Source organism: Varanus komodoensis, unplaced genomic scaffold (genome assembly GCF_004798865.1).
Source record: "Varanus komodoensis strain SLA01 unplaced genomic scaffold, ASM479886v1 scaffold5, whole genome shotgun sequence".
NCBI lineage: Eukaryota > Metazoa > Chordata > Lepidosauria > Squamata > Varanidae > Varanus > Varanus komodoensis.
Genome location: NW_025336087.1, coordinates 14,105,035 through 14,130,118, shown reverse-complemented (window position 1 = coordinate 14,130,118; position 25,084 = coordinate 14,105,035). Strand labels below are relative to the sequence as shown.

General features: G+C 42.5%; 1 protein-coding gene across 3 annotated transcripts in view; it reads right to left on the bottom strand.

The window, feature by feature from the left end:
- Nucleotides 1-5,079: 5,079 nt before the first annotated feature.
- The window catches only part of ZNF366 (zinc finger protein 366), a 43,099-nt gene continuing 23,094 nt past the window's right edge, over nt 5,080-25,084 (bottom strand). For 2 of the 3 annotated variants that reach the window (XM_044446502.1, XM_044446504.1), the window contains 4 exons: nt 21,652-22,967; nt 20,159-20,350; nt 10,321-10,495; nt 5,080-9,250 (listed from right to left, as the gene is read on the bottom strand). In XM_044446502.1, the coding sequence (XP_044302437.1) occupies nt 8,721-9,250; nt 10,321-10,495; nt 20,159-20,350; nt 21,652-22,959 (2,205 nt within the window). In that variant the 5' untranslated portion in view covers nt 22,960-22,967 and the 3' untranslated portion in view covers nt 5,080-8,720. Of the gene's footprint in view, nt 9,251-10,320; nt 10,496-20,158; nt 20,351-21,651; nt 22,968-23,438; nt 23,601-25,084 lie in introns of all 3 variants that reach the window. The other variant, XM_044446503.1, reaches the window with a different exon arrangement.

Sequence of the window (25,084 nt, the reverse complement as noted above, 5' to 3'; positions counted from 1 at the left end):
GCTGAGGNCCTTTCCTGACTGGGCAATGTCTTTCCTCAGCATTAGAAATGCTTTGTTTCTCCTGGGTTTGTAACTTCCAGAGCAAAACATTTTGTGCTCCTCTGACTGAAAAGGTCCCATTCCAGTCCACTTTAGTTCACTTACATCAACTACTGCAATGTTTAACTAATCCATTTCTCACTTTACAGTTTGAATCGATTTGCCTTGATTCCTAAGTCTTATGTTCTAACTATATGTGTTGTTCAGCACCGGCCTTTCCTTTTGCCTCTGTGATTGTCAGCCACTTTGCTTCATCAGCAACAGCACTATTCATACTTAGCTCTTCCCCAGTATCTGGCTGAGTGCCTGCCAATCGGGGGGCGGGGGGTCATCTTCTGGCATCTTCTTATTGCAGTTTGGATTATTTCATCATAGGGTTTACAAGGTAAGAATATTCAGAAGTGGTTTGCCATCGCTTTCTTCTGCACAGTCCTAACCAGAGTTAGCTTGAGCTTCACTGCTGTTTTCTGGGAATGATCATCTGCCAGTATCTCCTTCAACTACTACTCCAGCCCCATAGCTGCTCTTCTGGAGTTCCTCTGAGCCTATCAGTTCTAGAAATATTAATTCTCTGCTGATGTGACCATTACTCCTGAAGAGGGTGGATGCATCTTAATCTGGGGTCTCCCTTTCTGCCTTGGGTGACCCTGGTAGAAGATCAGCCTAGTGAGATAGTCTGGCCTTCTGGCAGCATTGCCCTCAGCTTCACTAATATTCTCAAACCTGCTTACCATGTTAAGGTATACATTCAAGAAGGAGACTATCACTTTACCTTTCACATTATTATCAGCCATTTTTTTAACAATAGCTAACAATACAGCTTTTGCATGGGTTGAATTTTGAACTACAGCCATGTTCCTTTGGAATCACATATTCTTCCTTGAACTGTAGATTAGTGTATGGTTTTACATTTTTTTAAAAGTCCAGATGGAATTGCATAATAGTGCATTTCTGGCAGATCTGATGACTAGTAGAAATGACCTTGGCACCAAGTCTACAAGGATAGGAAAATCCTGAGAAATTTGGGCTTCTCTACATCAGTCATTCATTGTGCTCTCATGATTCTTCACTGTCATGATTCCTCACTCACTCATTCCTCATGTGGCCTTTTCATGAAGTCATTATCTTCCAGAGCCTTTCCTGTGTGCGTGTCTGTGTGTGTGTGTTGAGCAAGGTATTAAATTTTAAATAGCATTCTAGAACAAAAGCCTCCTTAGAAGTCACAGATCTGCTATACATCTCATCTTGTGGTTGGTTAATAGAATATGTAAAAAGACAGGGGAATATAAAAACCTGTAAAGGTCACCTTTTGCTTCCCACACTGAAACTGAAAGATGGACCTGCAAGGCATATACACGAGGCATTTATTATGTGCGCATGATCTCTTACTCTCAAAAGTTTGTGGGGGATTTCATGACATTTTTGTCTTCCAGGGTTTCTCCCAAGTTTCCAGATTTTTGTAGGTTTTTTTTTTAACAGCAAGGAGAATCTGGTATTAAATTTTAAATAGTGACAAACCAGAACAAAAACCCACTGTGTTTCAGCTAGACCATAGTGAATCTTGTGGTTGGTTCACAGAATATAAAGGCAGAGAAACAGAAAGCCCTGGAAAAAGTCCTGCGTAAAGGATGCATTTTTCCTCGACAAGAATGGAAGAAGCCTCTGGGTAGTAGAAGGAGAGCTAGATAGGGCAGGCTCCATACAGCAGCCGCTCCTGAAGTTCTGAGTGCTGCCCTGACTGAAAACAGGGTGGGGTTCACCCCATTGGCACTATGGGGAGATGTCCATGATTCCTAGGTACCTTGCACAACCCAGTTTGGGGAATCTCTCAGTACACGGACCTGCTATAGGATGATCTTTTCTTCACTTCAGGCCACATCTAGGCTGGCTCTATGATTCTAAAGTGGCCTTCTCCAACCTGGTGCCCACCAGACAGGTAAGACTACAACAGAACTGGCCAGGACTGATAGGAGCTGCAGCCTTGAATATCCTGGGAGCACTAGGTTGGGGAAGCCTATGCTTTAAGACACCCAGTACGAGTTTCAATAAAAATGAGAAAAACAACTCCACTCTGAGAAAAGGATCACATGCTGTTTCCTCCACTAAAAAATTATTGTTGCATCTCGCAAAGAGGAAATGCCCAGAGCCACTGATCCTGAGGCATGTGGGATCACAGTGGTCACTCCCAGCTATCAAAGGCCCAACGCTTCCTCCTCATGCTGAATGAGTTTATAGTGTTTGCAAAACATACAATCAAACCCTTTTCCCATTCACGTCGTTCCCTGGAACGAACTGTGCACAGAACTACAATGGCTAGCCCTGCCCTCACAAATGCTGCACCATCCAATTGTTGATCTGAGAGTGCTTTTTCACACGTGTTCAAATAGCTCTTCATGTCTGAGGGACCGACCAATTATTGCCACACATTGTTGTAGAAGCCAGCCTTCATGGCCTTACTAGACAGTTCTACAAAGCCACAGGCACTTACATAGCTTTGACGTTGTAGTCTGCTTTTGGATTGGGGTAGCCTAACAAAGAGGATTCCTCAACAAAGAAGAGGGCAAAAGAGGGACCCAATGTTTATAAACATTTAGGAAATGTTATTACAGTTCAAACAGAGTTGGAGTGCATGTCAACACATCGTGGTCTACATACCTGCCTACTCAGCCTACTGTCCTGTGGGTAATGCTTGATGGGCAATGGTGGCCTTTTAAATAGAGCACTGCCCTCTGTAGAAGAGGGCAATTTGGATTTTCAGAGTTCAGTAGACTTTGAAAGCAGGTTTCTACTAGAACAGCCTGTGCTGCTTCTCCACAGCTAATGGAACAGGCAGTGTGTGCCTTTTAAGCCCTTCTGCCCTCTGCGAGTTGGAGGCATCTCTGCTCGGTGGCCCCTTTTCTGCTTGGTGAGCAGGAGTGCAAAGGGGGAAGTGCAAAGGCCAAGCTGCCAGGGGCCAGAGAGTGGCTCCTCTGCTTGGGATCCACTGGGCCATCATGGTCAGTCAGCCACTTTGTCAGTCTGTGGTAAAAATTGCTTTTAACTTGCAATGCTGCAGTGGTAGATTAAGAAATGCAAGGAGAGTACAGAATGCAGGTAGCAAAGTTAGGTGACCTGATGTCCTATTTTAAAAAGGGTAGCCCTCCATTCTGGATAGCTGGATGAGAACAGTCCTATAGATGGACCTGTCCTCTGTTGGAAGGGCTGTTTAGTTCAAGTTTGGCCCACAACTAAGAATTGCAAAGAGAGCTTTGCAAGGGCCTTGATGTTTGCCATCAACTGTTAGAATTCAGACAGCAGGCTGAGCAGGTACACCCTCAACTGTTGAGTTTTCTCCACTGTGTTGAAATGCATTGTATTTCCATTTAAATTATATAATGGTTTCTAAATTTGCACCTTTACTCATGGATTTGTCTTTTGTTTGGTGTGTGAATGAGGTGATGCAGTTCCTTTAAAAAAAAAAGTTTGGCAGCACATAAGTGACCATCGCAATCCATATTAAAATGCCTATTCTCCAGTTTTCTGGAAAAGACCACTGGGAGCTGGTCTTTTATAAAGCTCTCAGGTCTTGAATTGTCCAGTCATAGCATCATATTGATGCCTAACACAGGAATAAATCTACACCCACAGAGCTTCCTGAAGGTGTGCTGGGGTGGGTGTGCTCCCCACCCTGGACTAGTGCAGCTTCTCTCCATTGAAGGGGAAGCACTTCTCCCCAGTCCAAACATCCTCCAGTGGTTCTGTGGTTAGGATTGCTGACTCTTTCAGTAGGTAGACATGAGTTCACATCCTGGAAGGATGCTCAAAAACAGGTAAGATACAAGGGCCCTGGAGGAGAAAAGAAGTCAAGAGAAATGGGTTCAGGTATGGGTGGAAACAGACTTTGAAAATGCTGAATTCAACAACAATGTAAATACCATCTGGGTTTTTTGGTTTGGAGAACAGCAGAAGGAATTCCCCTCCACTGCATCATGGATCAGGTGAAATATGGTATGTTTGCCTCTCTGCCTCTCTTCCTGTCTCCCAACCAGTTCTCTCTCACAGCCTGAGCTACAGAATGGAACCTCCCCATGTTATGTATGGAGGTGCCTTTGTATCCTGTGTGTCCTATGCATATAGGTAGAAAACTGGAACAAAGATTTGGGAAGGGAGAGATCATACAAGAGGGACAAGACACATTATCCACATTTGGAAATATTCCATGTAATGTCCATTTGCTCATTTCAGCAGTAAGCTTGTGAAAAGCTGAGCTTCTGAAGTGTCCTGACCTAGACAGAATATTGGTTTGACCTAATGTTTGGAAGTTCTTCCTATCATTATTTAACTTCTATACCACTTAATTTACCCTGCTCAGCTTCTACTTATTATCTGAGCTTGGCTAAGCCACATATGGTGCATGTACTCAAGGGTAACTCCCACTGACTTCAGTGGAAAACATTAAATTTAAGTGTGAATAGGCTGACAGTTTTAACTATATGTCTTTATCATGGGCCACTCAGAAGAGCTTCAGGTTTTGAACAAAAGCATGTTACGGGCCAGAAGGATTGGCAGGTGGCCCCAAATGGCTTGGGGTCTCCTATGAATGGAAGCCAATGGTTGAAGTGCGACTCATTTCTTCATTTTACTACTACCCCCATGGCTTTGTGCCCTGTGTGCAGAACACAACAGAAGCATTATTGGAAATGTATAGAAAGTGAGAGCAAGCACACAAAGGTGACAGCTAGCTTTGAGTTGAGGGCACTCAGAGGGATGCCAGTATCTTGCTCTAGAGATCTGACGTGGGGTAGGAGATTGGCTGTTGCAGAGGTTTTGTGACATCTGTCTCCCCTTCTGCTCTGCTTGCATCTTTCTAAATAAATAAAAATATTACACAACACCATAGTTCTCCAGTAATCTCTTCACCAAAAGAAGGGAAGTCCAGCTAAGTGCTGCCCCCAGGGAAAAAGGACCATGTGGCAAAGTTGTGAGGAACCGAGACTCATAAGTATATCTGGACAGGGATACGTGGAATTCCTGGGTGACCATGACAGAACATACAGCAGCACCTTTGGTATATCTTTATTTATTTGTTTTAAATTAACAAAATACATTTAGACATGTAACATTTAGATGAGCTGCTATCAATAACTATACTGGAACTTCAGTTGTATTTTACTTGTATTGTGTTTTATAAAAAATAATATCCCACACATCAGTACAGAAATACAAGAATACAAATGGTTAATGTTGCTGTCTATTCATTTAAGCAGACACAACGAGTCATTGAACACATGGCAAGATTTTATTAAAAACTCTCCTTGGTATAATAAATATTATATTTTAAATTGCACTTTTTATATTTGCACCATCTACAGCCAGATGCAGCAACACCATGGAAACAGTAAAATTCAAAATGTGGAGAGCCAGTACAAAAATCTCAACAGAGGAGCATAGAGGCAGTAATAGCAAATCACCCCTCCTTTGAGAAACATTTAGATATACCATGTGAAAAGACAAATAAGGGACAAAATCATAACCAGACACAATAATCTATCAGAAATTATAGGTTCTGATCTTTTCGCACATGAAAATGAAGTTGAAATCTAGGACCTTCTCCTGAGAGATCCTGTTACAGTTCAGATTCCAAGGTTATTTTGGTTTGTTTCCACATCATCATCATCATCATCCAGAGGTCACCTTCATATTGTGCACCAGTTTACAGGGGGCATAAGAGGTCCTTACTTTTTATTAGCACCCAACTTCTAAACACATCTGAGTTCTCCTGAGTCAGCTGTTACAGTGCCAAACTCATTTGTTAATTGATCTTCATGTTACTGATACCGTTTGCTGTCCTAGCCACATCCTTTCATCATGAGCTACAATCAATATTTCCTCTGAATTTTCCACTTGTCTGCTATATTGTGCTGTACCTTGCAGAATCTGACTTAGCTTCCCAGAACCTGTGCTGAGTGTTGCTGGCTCTTAACTAAAGCATTTTGCTTCTGCTGAACCCTTCTCTCTCTAAGGTCGAATCTCCATTACAGATTTGCAACTGTTAAGCTTCCCATAGCCATGAGGTTGGATCAAGGACCTGTCTTCCCAGCAAAAAGGGATCCACTCATGGAAGATCCCTCCAGGTTTGGCATCAAGGGAAAGCATGGATGAACACCAGCCAGACCACCAATCTAGCAAGGCGAACTGATGAGATCTTCTCCTTTGCATCTTTCCAACCTGCTTGCTCACCTCTCTCTCATTCTGGTTCTAACAGTGATTAGGGGAAGGAGGAGCAGATGCTCATGGTTTACTTACTCTCTCTGCCTGTCAGGCAAGCAGGCGGTAGCACCCATGAGAAAGAGGCAGAATAGCAACAGCAACTGGTGATAATGGGGAGAATGTTTTGCCCAAGAGCCCTCAAAATCCTGCAGCCAGCACTGGTTTCCTCACCCAGTATTTTCAGATCCTCCCCTTTCTTCATTCAACAGCTCACCCAGTCAGTAGGGTCTCCTGATTTCTTTAGTAGCCTTTTCAGAGGGCTGGAGAGTCTGCCATGGGAAGTCCACTTCTGCCAGTGCATCTGATCTGGCTTTGATTTGAATCTGGTCCATTGCTTCTCACAAACAATACTAAATACTTTAGTTTTATGAGAATACTACTGTTAGGAACGCAAGCCCCCTCACATTGTGCCTAAAACTACAGTTCCCAAGGGCCTTTCCAAGTTAGACATGACAGTTAAAACAGCAAATGTTTCCAAATCTGAATCCCTTTGTGAGCAGTCAGGCTGTGCAGCACAATGTAGACATGGCGATTTCATAGTTATGGAAAATGTGAGCTTGGGTCTCACTAGGCTATTATATACACTATTCAGCTTTAAAAATATATTTCTCCTTCTTATATGTGAACCCGTTTGCAAACTTTTTAATATTTTAATTAAAAATTGGGAGGACTTTCAGAGCCCATATAAAGGGCTACATTTGGACCTGCATTTGGCCACTATAGGTGTATGCAGTTAGGTCTGTCAAACTTGTGGCCACTAGACCAAGGGAAGCATGCTAGCTATACATTATGGACTACTCAGTGCTTGGTAGACATTTGACCATTGTGCCCATAAATTTAACAGGCCTGTCTTGACAATTTGTGGATTCTTACACTTTGTTGAGATCTTAGACATATTGCTCCACGTAGGATATTAACCTCACGTTACTTCTAAGACTGAGAGAAACTTTACCGCAAGAGGTAGGGTGATCAGGTATCTTACTTTTCAAAGGACAGTCCTCTATCCAAGGGGATCCTCTGCTAGAAAAGCTGTTCAGTCCAAGTCTGGCTTCAAGTCGGAGAAGAATAAGGAGGGAGCCAAGGGGTCTTGAAGTGGCCACCAACAGTTTGCACCTTTGCAGCAGACTGCAGGCATACCGGCCACTTGACAGTTTCACTCACTTTAACTCACTTTATTGCATTTATTTGTATTCTAAATGGGCATCTATATATAAAATTAACATGTATAACTATTATGCATTGTTGGTGATGCATAATTGACCACTTAATATTAAATCCTGTTTATAGTACCAAGCTATTGGGAATTCAATATACTGCAGCTCACAGCATTGTCACCATGCACCAAGAGATTAAGAAAAGAATCACGTGCACATTTACTTGGGAGTAAGGTACACTAGATACAGGCACATTTACTTCTAAGTAAAAGTGCATGGTTGATTGAAGTGCACTTTTGTCAGAGTAAGGACCACACTGGATTAGAAATCGAGGGCATAATCTTATGCACATGTTGACCAAAAAAAAAAAAAAGCTGTATCTCCCAGCATGTAGGAATATGCAGGCTTTTTTTCTGTCTGAAACTGCTTAGATTGCACCTTAAACGTGTGTTTGCATTCAACCTGCAGGCTTTATAAATTCAGGTGGCCATCAGTTGGTTTTTGTGCTAATTATCAGCCTTGCAGCTGGTGTCAGTGAGACTTGAATGCTGTTCCACTGACACCACCAGCCATCCAGAGTGTAAGTCCTTCTCTTATGGTGCTATTTGCATTGGGAGGAAAAGCATCTATTTTGGGTTTTTTTTAAACCCGGCATGTATAATACAAAGACACATTTAACATCATGTCTAGTTCAACCCTAAATTACACTGAATTCAGCATGACTAACTCTTCTGAAGAATTAGTTTCAGATCACAACTTGATTGCTTTATTTCTGATAACCTGGCACCAGGGCGGTTATTGAGGACCAAGCCAGGCATTGTCTACATTAGTGGTGTTGACTCTCAGGCTCATGGCTCAAATACAGCCCATCTGGGGTTCTCCAGAAAGCCATGACCCCTTTTCTCAACCTCTGATTGGTGGCTTTCCTGATTTTGCCTGCCCCCCACCCCTTCTAAAAGGCTGAATGCTTTCATTACTGGCATTACTAGCACCTTTAGTTAAAATGTGGTGCTAGTTGGCATATTTTTGTCTTTTGCTCTGCCTCCTTTTGAACTTGCCTCACACTCTGCTGGCACTGCAGCTCCCCAAGAGTATCTCTGAAAGTGAATTTGGTCTTTGGTCTGAAAGAGGTTCAGTTCCCCTGGTCTAAACAGACTTGATCTGGTTTCTGTTCCTTGACCCTCCTAGAATGGGACAGAATCTTAGTTTAATAGGACAGAGGCCTGGCCTAGTTGGCACTTGCAACAGAATGAAAAGTTAGACTCCTGAGGTCTTGATTTAGATACCAAGAAAAACAGTTTGGTTTTCCATTTTCCTTTCCAACAGTTCCTTTAAACTCTTGTTTCTGTGCTGAAAGTATAGGTAGCTGGAAAGAGACTGAGTGAGTCTATTATTTTCAAAGTGGCTAAAACTCAGGTGTTTTTCATTGTTATTCACAAAGTCTCTCTCTTCACAGCTTTCTTTTCCTTCATTTTCTTTCTTCTCCTCACATTTTCCATCCAGCCGTTTCTCTTTCCCGTCACAGTACAACTCCCTGAAGTCTTTCATCTCATGCTCTGGTTGGCCTGAAAGATCATGCAGCGTATATGCCTTGTTGTTGCTGTGGAACATGCCAGGGCTATACTGCTCTGACTCAAGGCAGTTGTCTTCCTCTTCCTCATGACATGAACTCCCTTTCACACTTTCGCCATCAGAGTGAAATGAAAGCTCCTTCCCTTGGCTTTTTTGGGAAAGGTCAAAGGGTTCTTCCTGTTCCATGCTTCCTGAGGCTTCTATTTGTGATGTTCTTATTCGTTCCCTTCCAAGTCCTAAGAATGTTTAAAAACAATTAATGTTAACTGGTGCATTCACAGATTGACAGTCATTTTATACTTTAAATAATTGAACTCAGATTCTGTGCAGAATGTTTTAGCTCCCATCCCATGGAGTTGCATCTAAAATTAGTCCTACTTAGAGCAGAATCATTCACATTAATGGGATTTAAGTCAGGTAGTATCCAGTAGTGTCCCAGCATCAGTGACATTGTTCCAACATAAACCAACACTTGTGCAACAAACTTGTGCTTACTAGTTTCAGTAGGAAGAAGTGGCAATTTCCAGTTTTTGAAATGCAAATTTGAGTGTGTTCCCATATCCAATTTGGGATATGCTAATTAGCTATAATTTCTGAATGGAAACCCTTTTCAAGTTCTTCTGTTACAATTTGTCCGTTTTCATTTCTCCCCCGCTCCCTCAATAAAGTTCCTAAACCTGCTGGACAGTCTTAATCACAACATTTAGCATAATTACAGTACTAAATTCGCAGGAGGTATTTGGAAAACAATTTAGACGATTCAGTTTTATGGATCAAATCAAATTCATACCCAAGTATTATGACTTAAAGTCCATAAAGCCAACACCTTAATTTTATAGCTGAAACAGTTCATGGAATTACAAAATTACAGTTGTTTGCTGAGTAAGAAAGGCCTGCACTGCTGCTATCTAGCCTATCAGTTGCAAGATACCTTATAAAAGATTTACAGCCAAGTCTTGGTATCATACCTGCAGAAATCTGACCCTTGGAAATATCACAGACAGCACTTGCTGTGAGCACTGACTGCCAATTATACCAGACAGCCCTTTAAGACTCTGAAAACCCAGAGAGGTCATGTGACAAGCTCTGGCCTTTTCTTCCAGGTCAGCCATGTTTCCTTCATCTGTGTAACAATGGCGCACAATATATCTGTTTTCACTCTCTTGGACACAGAGCCTCTTCTTACTTGACAAGATTTGGGTCAGTTAGGTATGTAGGGTCCCTGGCCCTATTACACAAAATATTTTTTTTGGTGTTTAATATTACAGAATGTATTGCAAAGTCAGCCTGGTTGCCAGTCATTTACCTTGAGAACGAAATCCTCTTTCCATGACTCCATGTTTGACTTTCATGTGTCTGGTGAGGTTCCCCTTCAAGGTGAATTTGCTGGGGCAGTAGAGGCATTTGAATGGCTTGCTGTCAGAATGCAAGTGCATGTGTCCCATTAAATTGTGCATTCGATTAAATTCTTTTCCGCATAGCTGTTAAAAGACCAATGACAATCAAAGTGATTTATTCTACAGATACACTTGCTAGAAGAGATCATTCTGTTTTCTTGAAATAGAGCATGTCAACAGATCTGCAGTTTGCATTTTAAAATCTGCAAAAAGGAGAAACCTGAACAGTTCCTTCTGCTTATAAACTAGGGACAGACAGATCTGCCCATTTGCTATCTCCCACGTTTGAATGCTTGAAAACTCATCTTCTTAACATTTTTTTATGAAGAAATGTTCACATTTTGGTAGGTTTTTACTGAACAAGAACTAAATAAAATTCTTATCCATCAGCATCAACCAAATTCAATAGCTGCAACTTTTTCCAGAATGGAGATGGCCATGCTGTATATGTCTGTGGCTGTCAAAGACAAGGGGCTCCTCAGAAAACAGAGGTAGCAACCTTAATTCAGCATCACAAACATAGTTAAGTCCACAGGGATTTGAGCGCAGCCTTTTAAGAGTTAAGGAAACAAAGGCCACAGCTAGAATGAAAACAAATCTGGGTTTTGCTTTTTCCTACATTCAGACTGTTAAAATCTCAAGTTCTTCCATCTTGTTTATGAAGATATTTGCAAATTTTGGTAAATTCTTATCAAAAACAATGACTCAATTACTATAAATGTATTGCTAGTCCAGGTCTATAGATGAATATCTTGTTAATCAAGTAAATGTGACAGAGTGCCTTTGCAGATGGAGATCTGATTTAAACATGATGAGGCCACATGGAAAGCACTTGGCTCACACAGCAACCATCATATTTTGAAGGCTTTTACAACATTCATTGGGCATTGAACAGAAGGGTTGATAAGATCAAGAAAGCAGAACTGCCAACTTATGACTCTGAGTTCCAATGCTGAGGTTACAGCTTGCTGTATAGTGCAAAATGTCAAGGTTTATCTTAGAAATAAGCTGATCCATGGGTATTTAACTAGTGTAACTCATTGTATATTAAACTAAAATTCATCCATCCATTCATCAGAGCTGGATAGCTTCCCAAGGAGAGAATCAGATTGTCTTTATTGTGGCGTGTTTGCTGCTGACACTCACCAAAGACACTCACTCACTAAGGACTGGGCTGTAATTACTAACAGGATGGGAGTTACTAGTCTACAAAATATTATTTGATCTTGAAATGTATACGTGAGGGTTTTTAAAAAATGCACCTCTAAAAATCTAAGGTGCAACTCTTAACAAATAAGCATTTTCAGCAGAAGTTGGCTGTGATAATTTAAGAGCAATCCTGGATTTGTTGTAATGCAGTATTTGAAATAGCCCAGTGAATTCTCCAAATCCTCTCAGGCAGAGTTTAATACTAAGTGCAGAGCAGCCTCATCCTAGATGATGCCAAAAACTGGGAAAGAATGGGATTAGAATCAGGACCTCTACTGGATAGGGAAAGAATGCCTGGAATGCTGCAGGAAAATAAAACAGATGAAGAGGAAGGCTGTGCATTTCCTTTTCAGGCATCATGACGCCTCCGTTTCTTCATTAATCTTTGATTTGGTCATGCTTCTCCATTCTGTGCCCAGGAGCAGCCCCACCCGGAGCTATTCTTTCCCAATCCATTAAGGAGCCCGTAGCAAAGCTTTGGCTCTCTTGGGTGTAGAGATTTTTGGCTTTGTTACAAAACAAAACTTTTGGATTTCATGAGAAAGAAGAAAGTTTGCTAGAAACTGGAAGACATTGTTGGCATGTTATAACCGCCTACCAAAAAAAATGCTCTCCCTGTGCATTGTTGGGCATACAAATTGAAATTGTACTCTGAATGCCGGTTGTCCTCCTGTCTACCATGTACACTTATGTAATGCCGGTAGTATGTAATTATGTAATGCATTATGTAATGCCGGTAGTATGGTACACTTTCTTACTATTGCATGGTACATCCCCCAGTATCACATAACTACTGGTACAAGGAATTGTCCAATGGTTATGCTTTGCTTTCAATAAAGTATTTTTCATTTGGAAGTATACTTCATGCCTTTCTCTGGATGGTGAGAGTAAGACTATTCTGTCATGTTAAGGTAGAGTGCTTAAGTTTTTTGACTAAACTTCTCATAACCTCTGACCATTGGTTCTGTTCACTGATGGGAGCTGTAGTCTGAAACACATGGTGAGCACCAAGTTGTCTACCCCTGAAAGATGCAGTGACTTATTTTAAAAAGGATATTAGGCAACTGTATAGAGGATAGGCCTAACAGAGATAGGGTATCATTTAATATAGTTGTCCTTTTAAAAAATTGGACATTAATTTAGAATTTTGCAAATCTAAATCAAAGCACGTTTTGGACAAGTCTGTGGATAAAATCCATGACAAACTTCTGGTAGGATAGTTCCAAAGTTACTGAACAGATTTTTATCAGACTTCAGTGAAAGTATTCTAAAATTAATGTTTAGAGACATTAATCTAGGACACTGCCTCCATAAAACCAAGAAGAACTAGCATGATTCCCATCAGGATGGTGTGGAAAACATAGGGAGACATTTTTGTCCCTCTCTCATAGTGTAAGAACTCAGGTTATTGCATGAAGCTGATTACTTTGAGCTTCAAGACAGATAACAGGAATACTTCTTCACACAATACATAGTTAAACTTGGGCATTCACTAACACAAGATGTAGTGTTACCCAGCAATTTGGATAGCTTTAAAAAAGCCTGGACAAATTCTTGAAAAGGAAGGCTAACTATCCCTACTACTTCTGATAGCTATACACTGCCTCCAATATTAGAGGCAGTAAGGCCTAGGTACACCAGTTGTGGGGGAACATGGGCTGGAGGATGCTCTTGCCCTCATGGCCTGCTTGTGGGGTTCCTGTGGGCAGTTGTTCGCCCCTGTGTCAACAGAAGGCTGGTCTAGGTGAATCCTAGGTTTGATCCTTCCACTTCCTGTTTTCTGAAGCCCAGTGTGTAAGCAAAGGCCTCAAGTCTTTAACACCAAAACAGGAGAAAGATTAAGGTAGGGAAGTGCTGTTCGCATTCACTAAATGACAAAAGTTGATAGCAAAAACTGTTTGAGATGACGTTGAAACCAAACATCTGGGTGGACTGGCATAAAAGACAGCAGGTAGCTCTGTCCTTTGAGAGGAAAAACCAAATGGGCAAGGAAATGTCAGTGACAAAGTCTTTCTTCTGCTCTCAAGCTGCACAGAGCCTCTGTGTAGCTGTGATTAGCTGTGTAGGAAGGCTGGGTGTTTTCTTTTGCTCTGAGAAACAAGTCAAAGAAAAGCTGCAGCCTGCCGTGAGGTAGAAAGGACACTGCTGTGCTGTTCTTCCCTTGTATTCTTCTTTCAATAATAATAAAAAACCGAAGGTTTAATAAGAAGGGTGTTCCTTTCCTGAAAGTAAGAGAGAGGGAGAGGGAGAAAGACTGTAAACTGTCCAAAAGGGCCGTGAGAAAACAGGAAGCTCCAAAAAGTACAAGAGAAAGCAAGATGAAATCTATTTGCAGGCCATTCCCTGGGGACAGGCAGGCCATTGTTAAGCAAGCAGTTCGTACAGCTATATCCTTCCTTCTGTTGAGGAGGAACCTGGTGCCAAAAAGCGGCTATCTGGTCATTGCCTTAACTCCCTGAATGCCAGCCAAAGAGGCCTGGCTGAGCCCAAATGCCTCAGAAGAGGGGTTTTTTCCCTGTCAGGCAAAAGGGGTCTGATTCTCTGCTGACACCCGTGGATCACTTCTTTTATTTATTCATTTGTTTGTTCTGTCAGTTGAGTAACAGGCTTCTCTGCATTGACCATGAATGCACAGCAAAGATACGTTTCTGTTTTTGTAGCAGATACACTCTATGAATTCTGACAATGTTATATGGCAAACGTGGCTGCTAGACCAGTGTTCTCCTGACTTAGGTTTCTATGCTGTCAGATCCAGAAGACTCAAAGCAACTTGCAAAACACAAAAATGTACATAACTTTTTTTCTTCAAATAAGCAAATTCAGCCCTCCGGGGTTCCCTCTTTCACTGTCCCTACGCTAAACCCCAGCTTCCTGTGGGTTATTTCATCTATTCCAACTGGCTGGAATGCCTGCCCTAAGGTAACAAGCACAGAGATAACCCTGCACAAGCATGGACTCCAGGCTTGAAAGGGCCCTGCAGGGCGGGCCTGATCAAGAGTTCAGGTAAGGCAGGTGCCTCAGGATGCAGGTGGTGGGTGGCATGGCGGGGGCTGCCATGACAGCCCCCCGGCTACTCCCCTTTGTGGAGTGATATGTTTCAGCATCCTGCCTGGCATCCCTATGCTGGCCTGCTGGCCTCACATTTGGTGGAGGATATTGTCCAGCCACCAGTGCTGAAGTAAGAGGCAGTTAGCTTCAGTAGGTGGGATGGAGGGTGCCATCTTGTCCTTCACTGCAAGCAGGAAAATGTCCTGGACTTGTCCTAGGGCCCAACAGGTGCCTGCTGGTGGACCCTGATCTCCATTGGTGAGCAGTGCTGGGTTTGCCATTAGCAGGCAACTGTGACAACAAAGGCACTCCAAGCTGTGGTAGCACATTACACCTTGCTTCCTTGGTGGAAAAGGTGGCTACAAAAGATTCTCGGGTGGACTCCCCCTCCAAGCACTGACCAGACCCAAACCTGTTTAGCTTCAACAAGATGGTTGTCTTGTGTACCTTCACAGTATGCCCTGGAACCAGTCAACACACCTGGAGCATACAATATTACAATATTTGATCCTGTGTGTGGCAGCTACCAGTTGGAGGTGGTTGAACCAAGCCTTTCAAATAGAAGTCTCCTTCAAACAGATGATATCCTTCCTTTGACTTTCCTGCAGACTACTCTTTATAAAGTAGGCCACACAGCCACCCTAAGTGACACAAAATGAAGGCACAGCATGCAACTCTGGAATACCTGGCTGGCTTGTGGTTCACTCCAAGTTCCCCTACATGGAGTAACCCTATTGCCATAGTCATGTAAGATAAAGGGAGAAAGGGGGGGCTGCTGCAGTACATGTTAGCCAACATCCTGTTTGTAGTAGCAGCAGCCGTTCTTGATGCCTAAGAGCTAGTTGTGGGGAGACCGTGGACTGTCACTGCGAAACAGGAATAGAAATAGAGCCATGTTCTACATAGAACAGTATTGTAATAATTATGTGGTGGTATTGTTGGAATGCTGACTAAATAGGAAATGTATAGACAGGCATTCCTCATGAATCTCAAATTGTTTTCACTTCCTGTTTCTTACCCAGCTGCAGCTTCAAACCATGTTTACTGCTTGGTTTTCAAAAGTGTAATAGTGAACTTAGAGGTGCTCTGGTATGCGCATCTGGCCTTGCCCATGTGGAGGGACCCATCATCACTGACTGACAGAACCTGCTCAGTTGCACAGCTCTTCAGGCTGGCTCTAGACGGAGTGAGGAAGCCTGCTCGGAGGCAGGGAGTGGTGGTGAGTTTTCGAAGGATGGAACTTGGCATCTCATGTGCCCTTCCCTGCACTGCCCCACTGCAACTCACACTTTCCCCACAGGTGCAGTGGAAGATGCTGTCCTATCACCAGTGTTGAAGTATGGTTGCACTGCCAGTCCGGTCAGCTTTCGTACATGGAATAGGAAAGGGCAGCATCTTGCCCCTTCTCTCAGGCAGTAAGATGTCTTGGCCAGTTCTAATGGTGCTGCTCACAGCATGTTCCCTTTATGTTTACGTTGTGCTTTATATTCTGTCAGTCTGAAGACAAATAGCTGAAGAATTGTGTGGAAATGCGAATTAGACAATAGGCTCCTCTGCTTTATGTAGTAGAAGAAATTCGAGGCTGATGGAGCTTGTTGCACAGTATATGACCTTTACCTGTGTGGAAATGATACACTTATGGCATGATCCACACAGAAGCTATAAAACCGCCTGCCCAAGACATTTTGCTATCTGAGGTGGGAAACCAAAACTACCTTCTCCCCCAGGTTAGTGTGCATCATACCCGAGGTCAATCAAGTTACTTTGACATCAGAGGCAGAAATTCCCACAAGCATCTCTTCCCATCCCTGCCAGTAAAAATAAATTAAGACTAAAATAATATCTATTTGCAGCCCTTTCATGATGCCAAAATCTGCTGTCCGTGTTGCCCACTTCACTCCTGGTAATTGCAGGACTGGCCCTGTGTGAAACATGAGTGCCCTTTCCCTGATATAACACAACGTACATGTGACACCTTCTGGGGCTGTTCAGTTGTAACAGCAACTTTCAGCAGTCATTGAGCCACTTCCTTTTTCCAGAATTGGAGGGGTTTTGCATTTGAACATGGTTTCTGTGACGTTTGAACTGAGGAACCTGGTGTTGCCCATGGGTGAAACCCCCTCAGGTGAATTTATAGTTTGTTAATTCACCCACAAATCATGTCTCAACAAAATATTCCTGAAATACAAACAACTCAAATGTAAACCATCCGAGCTCAACTTCAGGCTTGAGCCACATGGTTACTTGTTGCATTCAACAAGCAAGGTTTTAATTCTACTCCTGTACAGGTCTCCTGAGCAGTTAAGTTCCAGTCAGTTCAGTTGGGTGCACTCCCAGGTAATTAGGAATAGGACTGTAGACTTAGAGATCATTTTCAACTAAGAGGGTGGTTGAGAGATAGTTGGCAAAGCAGACAAAAAGCATGATTTCTTCTTTAGCTAGTCATGAGGTTTTGGCTAGTCACATGAAACAACAGACATACAGTCCCAGGAAATTAATTTTGACATGGCCGTGCAGGTTAATCTGGAGTCTATTTCATTTTTTATCCTGTTTGAAGTACGATGCCACCTTATCCAATTTTGTTAATATACTCCCTGCCTTAAGGTCTAGGCATCATTTGTATTTTCTCCTGATAAAAAGTGCAACACAAATGGATTGATTCATGTGTTTAGCCAGTATATCAAATTGTTAAGCATCCTTGACTTCCCTTTGGGATGAAATGTGCTATGCAAATGTCAGACATATTTATCATCAGTAGGCTAGCAATTACACTAAGAGCTATAAATGTGCAATCTCAAGATGAAGAATAAAACTGAAAGAAAATAAAAAAGATAAAAGTACAACATTCTCGTTTTCAAAGCTTTCTCATCTAGGGTAAGGAGTTATGAACCAAAGTAGAGTTCAGCTAGACAATGCTACTGTTTCATGAACTGCCATATCCTTGTCTCCAGAAATGGTAAAAGGTAGAAAAGTATATTACTGCATAAGTATTCCATTGTCTATCACTTTGAGCCAGTTTCTCAAAATGGCACCCCCTTAGATGAATTGAACTGCCTAAGTCTAAGCCAGCATCTCCTCTGGCTTCCAGGAAAAAGATCACAGCAAGAAGACATCATTCTGGCCCCATATGTCAGCCAAGAGGGAGCCACCGTGGAGAGCTTACTTTACCCCTCCTTGCAGACAGCACACACAGCTCCAACTAACAGTTGCCTTGGATGGCAGTCTCTGGAGAGCAAAGGGCCACTGGCAGGCTTCACGGCTGCCTCTCAGGGAGAACATTATGGCAAGGTATGGCTATCTTTGCATTCTATTTTGAGCTAGGCAAAGACTTACCTCTTTCAAAGATATTTTAATATTCACTAGAAGCCACTAAGGACTTTTGATTGAATTAATTTATTGGAATTTATAATATTATTGTATTAATTTATAGATTGTTGGTTTATTGTTTTATAGTGATTTTTTTAAACTTTGCATGATGTTATTAATATTGTGACCTGCCTAGAGATGCCAGTAGTGAGATAGGCAGCACATGAATATTTTAAATAAATACATAAATTGGAGCCAATCTGGTTTAGTGTTTAGAATGCTGGGCTGGGACCCAGGAGACATGGGTTCTATTCCCCACTTGGCCATGAAGCCCACTGGGTGAGTTTGGGCCTGTCATGGATTCTCAGCCTAACCTACCCCACAGGCTTGTTGTGAAGATAAAATAGGAAGCTGTTTTGGGTCCCTTGCAAGAAAAAAAGCAGGACATAAAATAATAAATAAAATGAATGAATGAATAAACCAAACTCCATGCACTGTTAGAGGAGGAACAGCTTTGCTGAACTTATTTCTGCCCTTTCCTGCCAGAAAGAATAGCCGCAAGAACTTTAAATTTGAGAACATTTCCCTGTGTTTTGCTTGGTTCTCCTCCCCTCTCTGAATCCCTTTTCCTTTTTGTGTCATGTCATTGTAAACTGTTTTCTCAGCTGAAGATCAGGATTAAAATTCCTGTCTATTAATTAAATAATCATAGAGAGCATCCAGTTGGAAAAGACTGCTCTGAGTAGTGTATCATATTACCTCTGCTACTATTGACTCCATGGGAAAGTATGAAGCCATTTTCCAAATTAACATTAGAAATGTCTCTGTGAATGTGCATTTGTGCATGCCTGTGCATGTCTGGGCAGTATCCATCTGCGTCAGTCCACTAGCACAAATGACGTTGTGCGGGAGAAACTAGGCTCCAACTTGTGCACAAGCTCAGAATCCAACTAATGTTAGGCATACACAAGCACAGTTGGGAAGATGCAGTTCACATCCCATTATGCAACTACTGGCAGAACAGTTTGTGCAAGGGTAATGCACGTGTGCTTGAGCAAAGAAATATGTTGCTGAGCTTTGCTAATGTTTGTGGAATGATGTCACTGGGAACTGCCTACATGTGTGTGCATGTTTTTCCTTTTCGCGTTTGTGATTTGAATGTGAATGTAAGCAACTCTGTGGCAGGTCTGAGGATGGGACTTGGCCTGACAAATTGTCATGTCCTATGTGTAACAGGATGCAGGGATCCAGAAAAAAATGGAGCTGTGCCATGTGGGCCATAGCCATTGTTCAGTGCCATGAAAGGGTAGCACAACTATTTCACTTATTAATACACCTTTGCCACAGGGAGAGAGACACTAAATTTCCTACTAAGGCACCAAAATGTTTTCCAAGCCCTCAATTGAATTTTATTGCTGTTTGAGTTTTGTTTACATAAATAGGCTATGCTATAGGGATTCACCAAGAACTCTAGCTTTGCTGATTACATTATTTTGCAGCTTTGTTATTTATTATGCAATACATATAGAATCCTTCCTTGCTAGAGTTGATGCCCTCTCATATGGCAAAATGTGGCTACCATTTTGTTTCATCATTATCTTCTAAAGGTTATAAATGCTTTTCTTAAAAAAACTTACAGTAAAATTAAAACATACAAAATTTAAAACAGTTAAGAAGTATCACTAAAGTACTACTGCTGCAACAACTAAAACATTGGAGAAAACCACAAGCAGTTCAACTGATGCATTCAGGGCACAAGCCTATGGCTTTCCAGCATCATGCAAGTCCGAGTTCTGAAAGTCTGTGACTTCCTGCAGCCCACACAGAAATAACCACTTCAGATGACCCCTGCTACAGGTCACAACTGGGCCTTAGAGGGGGGGGAAAGGATGCATACAGGGGGCAGAGAGGGAAGGAGGCTAGGACTGCAAGCATATGCCAATTCCTGCTGGTCTCTCAGCCTTCTTTTCTCTCACTTTCCTGCCCTAAATCTAGAATTGCAAAAACGTTTGCCTAGAAGAAACAGCCTGCATGATGGGACGTAATGAAGGAGATTTTCCTTGCTGTATCTTGCATAGGATGCACATCAGCCTCTAAATTCAGAGGTTTCCATGCATCAGCTGTGGGGGCAATAGGCCTGCACCCTCCAAATCCGTCTTGCTTATCTGTCTGAGAAACACTCACCTTACATTTGAAGGGCTTGACGTCTGAATGCACAATCATATGGGCTTTGAGAGTCTGCTTCTGCACAAAACTCTTGAAGCACAGGTGGCACTGATAAGCCCTGATGTTGGTGTGAATTAAGACATGTCTCTTCATATTGGCAAGTAGTGTGAACTCCCGACCACAGATCCCACATTTGTGTTCTTTCACACCCTTGAAAAACACAAAAGCAAGGAAAAAGCTAAATAGTAGAGCTAGTAGGGTGGTTTTATTTTTAAAAGCAGTTCAAAAGGGTCAAGTCCTGCACTCCAGCAGAAAAAAACCAACCGTCTTATCCTTATCTTGCATTCTCATTAAACATGTTACTAGTCCTTAGAGTGGACAACAAATTGTTAAGCAATGCAATTGTCAGCTATAGCTGAATGTCAGAGAGAGCCCTGTGTTCTTGAATCTAGAACCTGCAGGCAGAAAGGACCTCAAAACTATCGCTGTTCCATCACAGGCCACAAAAAATGGTGCAAGTGGCCCTAAGAGAGAATATTGTCACTTCACTGGATTACTGAGAAGATTTATGTCTGTAAAGGTACTGCTATAAAGACAAGACTTCAGAGTATAAGTACAAGGATAATTCAGGTATCCATACAGTCTAGACCATACAGTCAATCATAATGACAAATGAAGTCGTATGTTTTCATGCTCAAACCATCAGTTAATTACATATATATTTTGTTTCATGTTTCCTAAATTATGGATGCTATTACATTTTTAATAATGCAAATGATGCCAATGTAGCTTTTTAAAGCTTTAGGCATGACAATCACCAAAGTAAGCTGTGGCAAAAAATGAGAAGATAAATTGTGAGAAATTTATTATTGTCTCTAAACCTTCAAATTGTTTGATAGAAGAACTTAGATACTAATTCATTTCCAATCTTTTCCCAAGACATTGGAACACATAAATTAAAAATGTGGGGAAATATAATACTTTTTATCCACAAAATTCATGTGGTTTACAATGAAATAATAATCCATTGAACTTCACTAAAAGAAAATTACAGAACAAGAAATGCAACAGTTATATAATCACTTTTCATTGTTTCTGCAATGATTGCATTAGTATTTTTCTTGCAGATATTATCAAAGGAATCATGAATTTTACAGTGCTATCCTATATATTATCCTGAAGTACTATCTAGTTCAATAGGTCTTATTCCCAAGACAGGGAAAGTTTATCCTGATAAAGCTTTCAACTGAAATAAACCCCATTCTGTCCACTTGAGCCTTGGTAAGTGTCTTTGAATCGAATAAGACTCACTCTCAGATAAGCAGCTATAAGGTTAGAGCTATTGCTTTGCATCCCACTTTCGTTCTACTTAGAGTAGATCCACTTAAATGATATTGACCTAAGTCGAACTAGAGTCATTTGTGTACGTCAGTCTGTCAGTCTGCAGGTGCTTAAATGGAGGTTGGGTTAGCGGCTCGCCCATGCTTTGGAGACCTCTGGCGTCAGCTTACCTTGTGAGTCAAAGAGTGCTGCTTGAGGTGATGGGGTTGTACGAACTCCATGCCACATTCAGTACAGATGTATGGGCGGATGTCCTTGTGCTTCATCATGTGATTCTGCAGCTGGCTTGGATACTGGAACGTCTTATTGCATTCTGTGCAGTTGTACTGTATGGGACCACGATGGGTGGTTAGGTGCCTCTTCAGCTGTGCCAGGGTTGGGAAGTCAAGGCCACACTCGATGCAAATGTTCTCCCGGCCATTCTCATGCTTGGACTCGTGGGCTTTCAACTCGCTGGGGTAGGCAAACCCCCTCCCACAGATCCTGCAGCTGTATGGCTTGACGTCACTGTGCTGCATCATGTGCCTCTTCAAGTGGCTGGTTTGGGTGAAGGCCTTGTGGCACACTTGGCACTTGTGCGGCCTGGTGCCCTGGTGGGTCAGCATGTGGGTGTGCAAGTGACTCAGCTGCTTGAAAAGCTTGCCGCAGTGAGAGCAAGCATGTGGCTTGATGCCGCTGTGCCCCAAAATGTGAGTCACCAAGTTGTATTTGGAGGTGTATGACTTTTCACACATGGAACACTGCCAGCGTTTTTGCTCCCCTCCAACGTCAACATAGTAGCTGTCGTCAATCTGAATGTTCACGTCCACCCTGTCTACCTTCTGCTTGTTTTCGGCTTGTTCTCCTAACTCAGCTCTCCTGAGTGGTGGCTCTGGAGACCTTTTCAGAGGGAAAGCATTTCTGAAATGAAAATCAGGTGGCACAATAAAAGGAAACATCAGGGTAGGGTGAACTTTAGGATAGTATGGGTAGGGAGCCTGCAGAAATGTTGTGGGGCCAGGCCATAGCACGTTTGGCTTTATTGGCTCTTCCTTGACAGGGTGTGCTCCAAAGTGTTCCAGAGTTCTGTAGAACTGAAAGCCAATGTTGCACAGGTCTATCATGTGGGCGTTGTACTTTGGCTGAGTGTGGTGGTGCTGGAATAGTAAAGGGAGGCTGGGGGAACCTCCAGTGACAGTGTCTTCAGATCTAGGGAGTGGAGATGTGGGATCCCCTGGCAGGATGGCAGAAGGCATTTTGGTGGGCATGCTTTTACGCTTACGGGATCCTCCTTCAAAGGACCCCTGGAAGTTGGGAAGGCCTGGGGGAGGGCCATATCCAAATGGGGCAAGCTGCGTTCTGAATTCTTCACTGAGAGGCGATGCCATGTCCAACTTGGCAACAGGGTCCAAGCAATGGGGAAAAGGAAGTGGGTGCATATTATCCCTACTGCGATGGGCATCCTCTTTCTTCATTGTGTTTAATTCTTCTTGCATCATCTAGCTTCCTACAAATGAAAAAATACAACAGTTTTTAAAGCACCTCCTGTCTCCTTCTATGCTTTAAACCTATTGTTTAGTGCTGGGCAGTGTTGATGTGGCATCTCCACAGTGCCAACCCATTTTGAATGGTCTGAGTCCCCAGGGCAGTATCTCCAAGTGCTTTTGTTCATGCACTGCTTACCACAGCCAGCCTGCCACATCCTTAGGGCAAGCTGCGACTCCATCTTTCAAGACTTAATCCTTGGTCCAGGCATGACAGAAATTGTTTCAGTAGAAAATCTGGCCTGGCTCATGCAAGATAAACATTTATCTACAATTACTGTACACCATGAAACCTACCAGGATTTTAATGATTTGTGTGGTTTTACATAATACTTTTAACTTTTATCATAAGGAATCCTGTATGGAGTTCATGTATTTGTTTTCCTTAACTCTGTTTTTTGTTTAATGCAACTTGGTTAAGGAATATTTTGTACCTTTTGTTCTGTGTAGACTAAGGAACCTATGTAAGAGGGGGCTTTCAGATGAACTCTCACATGCTTGCTTCTTTTGTAGAGGAGATTCCTCTGGCCAAGGGCAGCAAGATGATTCTTCTGTATTTTGAAAGTGCCCAACTGAAGGTCTGTCTAGTCTAAGTCCTGTTTAAACATGAAGAACCTTTAGAAAGGAAGCACTTGGCTCTCAATACGCCCACCCACAGCAACTGGACAATGAGCTGAGCCACTCGCACATGTCACCTGGTCACAGTCTTCTCCATCTACTGCATTTGCATTTAAATTATGGCCATTATTTTAGAATTTGCATGTGTGTGTATGCAGATATGTTGCACATTTGAACAAAATGTGTGTTAATTTATTTTGTTCAAACGTGCAAGCATCAGACTTCTCACACAAGGGAGCATCCTGGCTGGCCCAGCATCACCCTCCTCTTGGCACATATGTGGGCAGGGCCCTTCCTCATGCTCACCAAATGCATGGCCAGTGGGACCAGGAGGCATGCCCAGTGGCTGTGATTCCAGTCCAACCCTCAAAGTTTCCAGGTACGACCATCTGACTATTCACCCCATACATGCAGAAAAGACAAAGACCCAGTTAAATCAGCAGCAGCTCCTCCTTCTCCATGACACCACAAGGCTTGGTATGGTCCCTACAGAACTGGCTGGATGTACTGGATGCTTGCCCTCGGCACTCAGCCGGTGGGGCATCAGATTAAGTTCGCTGGCTCAGTGTCTGTTGAGCATAATGCCTGCAGTCAGCTAGAACTAGGGTTAGCTTTAAAGTCTGTCTCTTGCCCCATTTCCAGGCTGATATCATTTTTGTCTAGACAGGAGTCAGTGCACACAGCTCTACTTTGCTAGGTTTTGCAATTCTTGGCAGCACAGCAAAGTAGACTGAACAAAATGGGCCCTGAAGGGATTCCTTGCCTAGGATGTCATTCTAGGGCTAGCACTGGATTGCTGCCCTCATTTTGTTCATTGTGGTAAGGAAGTACATTTGTATCTTCCTTGTAATGATAAGGGGGGAAAATACCTTTTTGGACTTTTCTCTCTCTTTCCCTCCCCACTTTTCCCTCATGAGGTACTTCCTAATTCTGACAATCACCAATTGATAATATTCTGGTCAAGATTTTAAAATTTAGATTAGTTGACACCTAGGAAAGCTGGACTAGTTGCTAACCTGGTTGCAAAACTTAGATTAGGTGACACCTGGTTGCAGCTGGTAGACTGGTGGTAAAGCCCATCCTTTGTATGTTGAATGTACTGTGTTTAATCTCTGATACCCCCATAGGGGACTGCCCCTCCAGTAAGAGACTGAAGAGTTTCAGCCAATCACTGTGGACCAGCATCTTCCAACTGGGTACCCACCAGGTGTCTTGGACTGTGTCTCTCATACTCAATACAAATTGCGGTCCAACACACCTGGATGAAGCCAGGCTGAGGGAGTCTGGTGTACGTGCTACTGAGCTAGCAGGACCAAAGGCTTGACTGGCTTCCCATGTCACATTTTGCATGGCCATGGTCTGCTGTGTGGACTAGAAAGGACTGGAATAGCACAGCCAGTGCTCTACTTTGAAGCCACCTGGATATGCCCTTCAAAGTCTGTGTTCTGCTGTTCTGTATCCA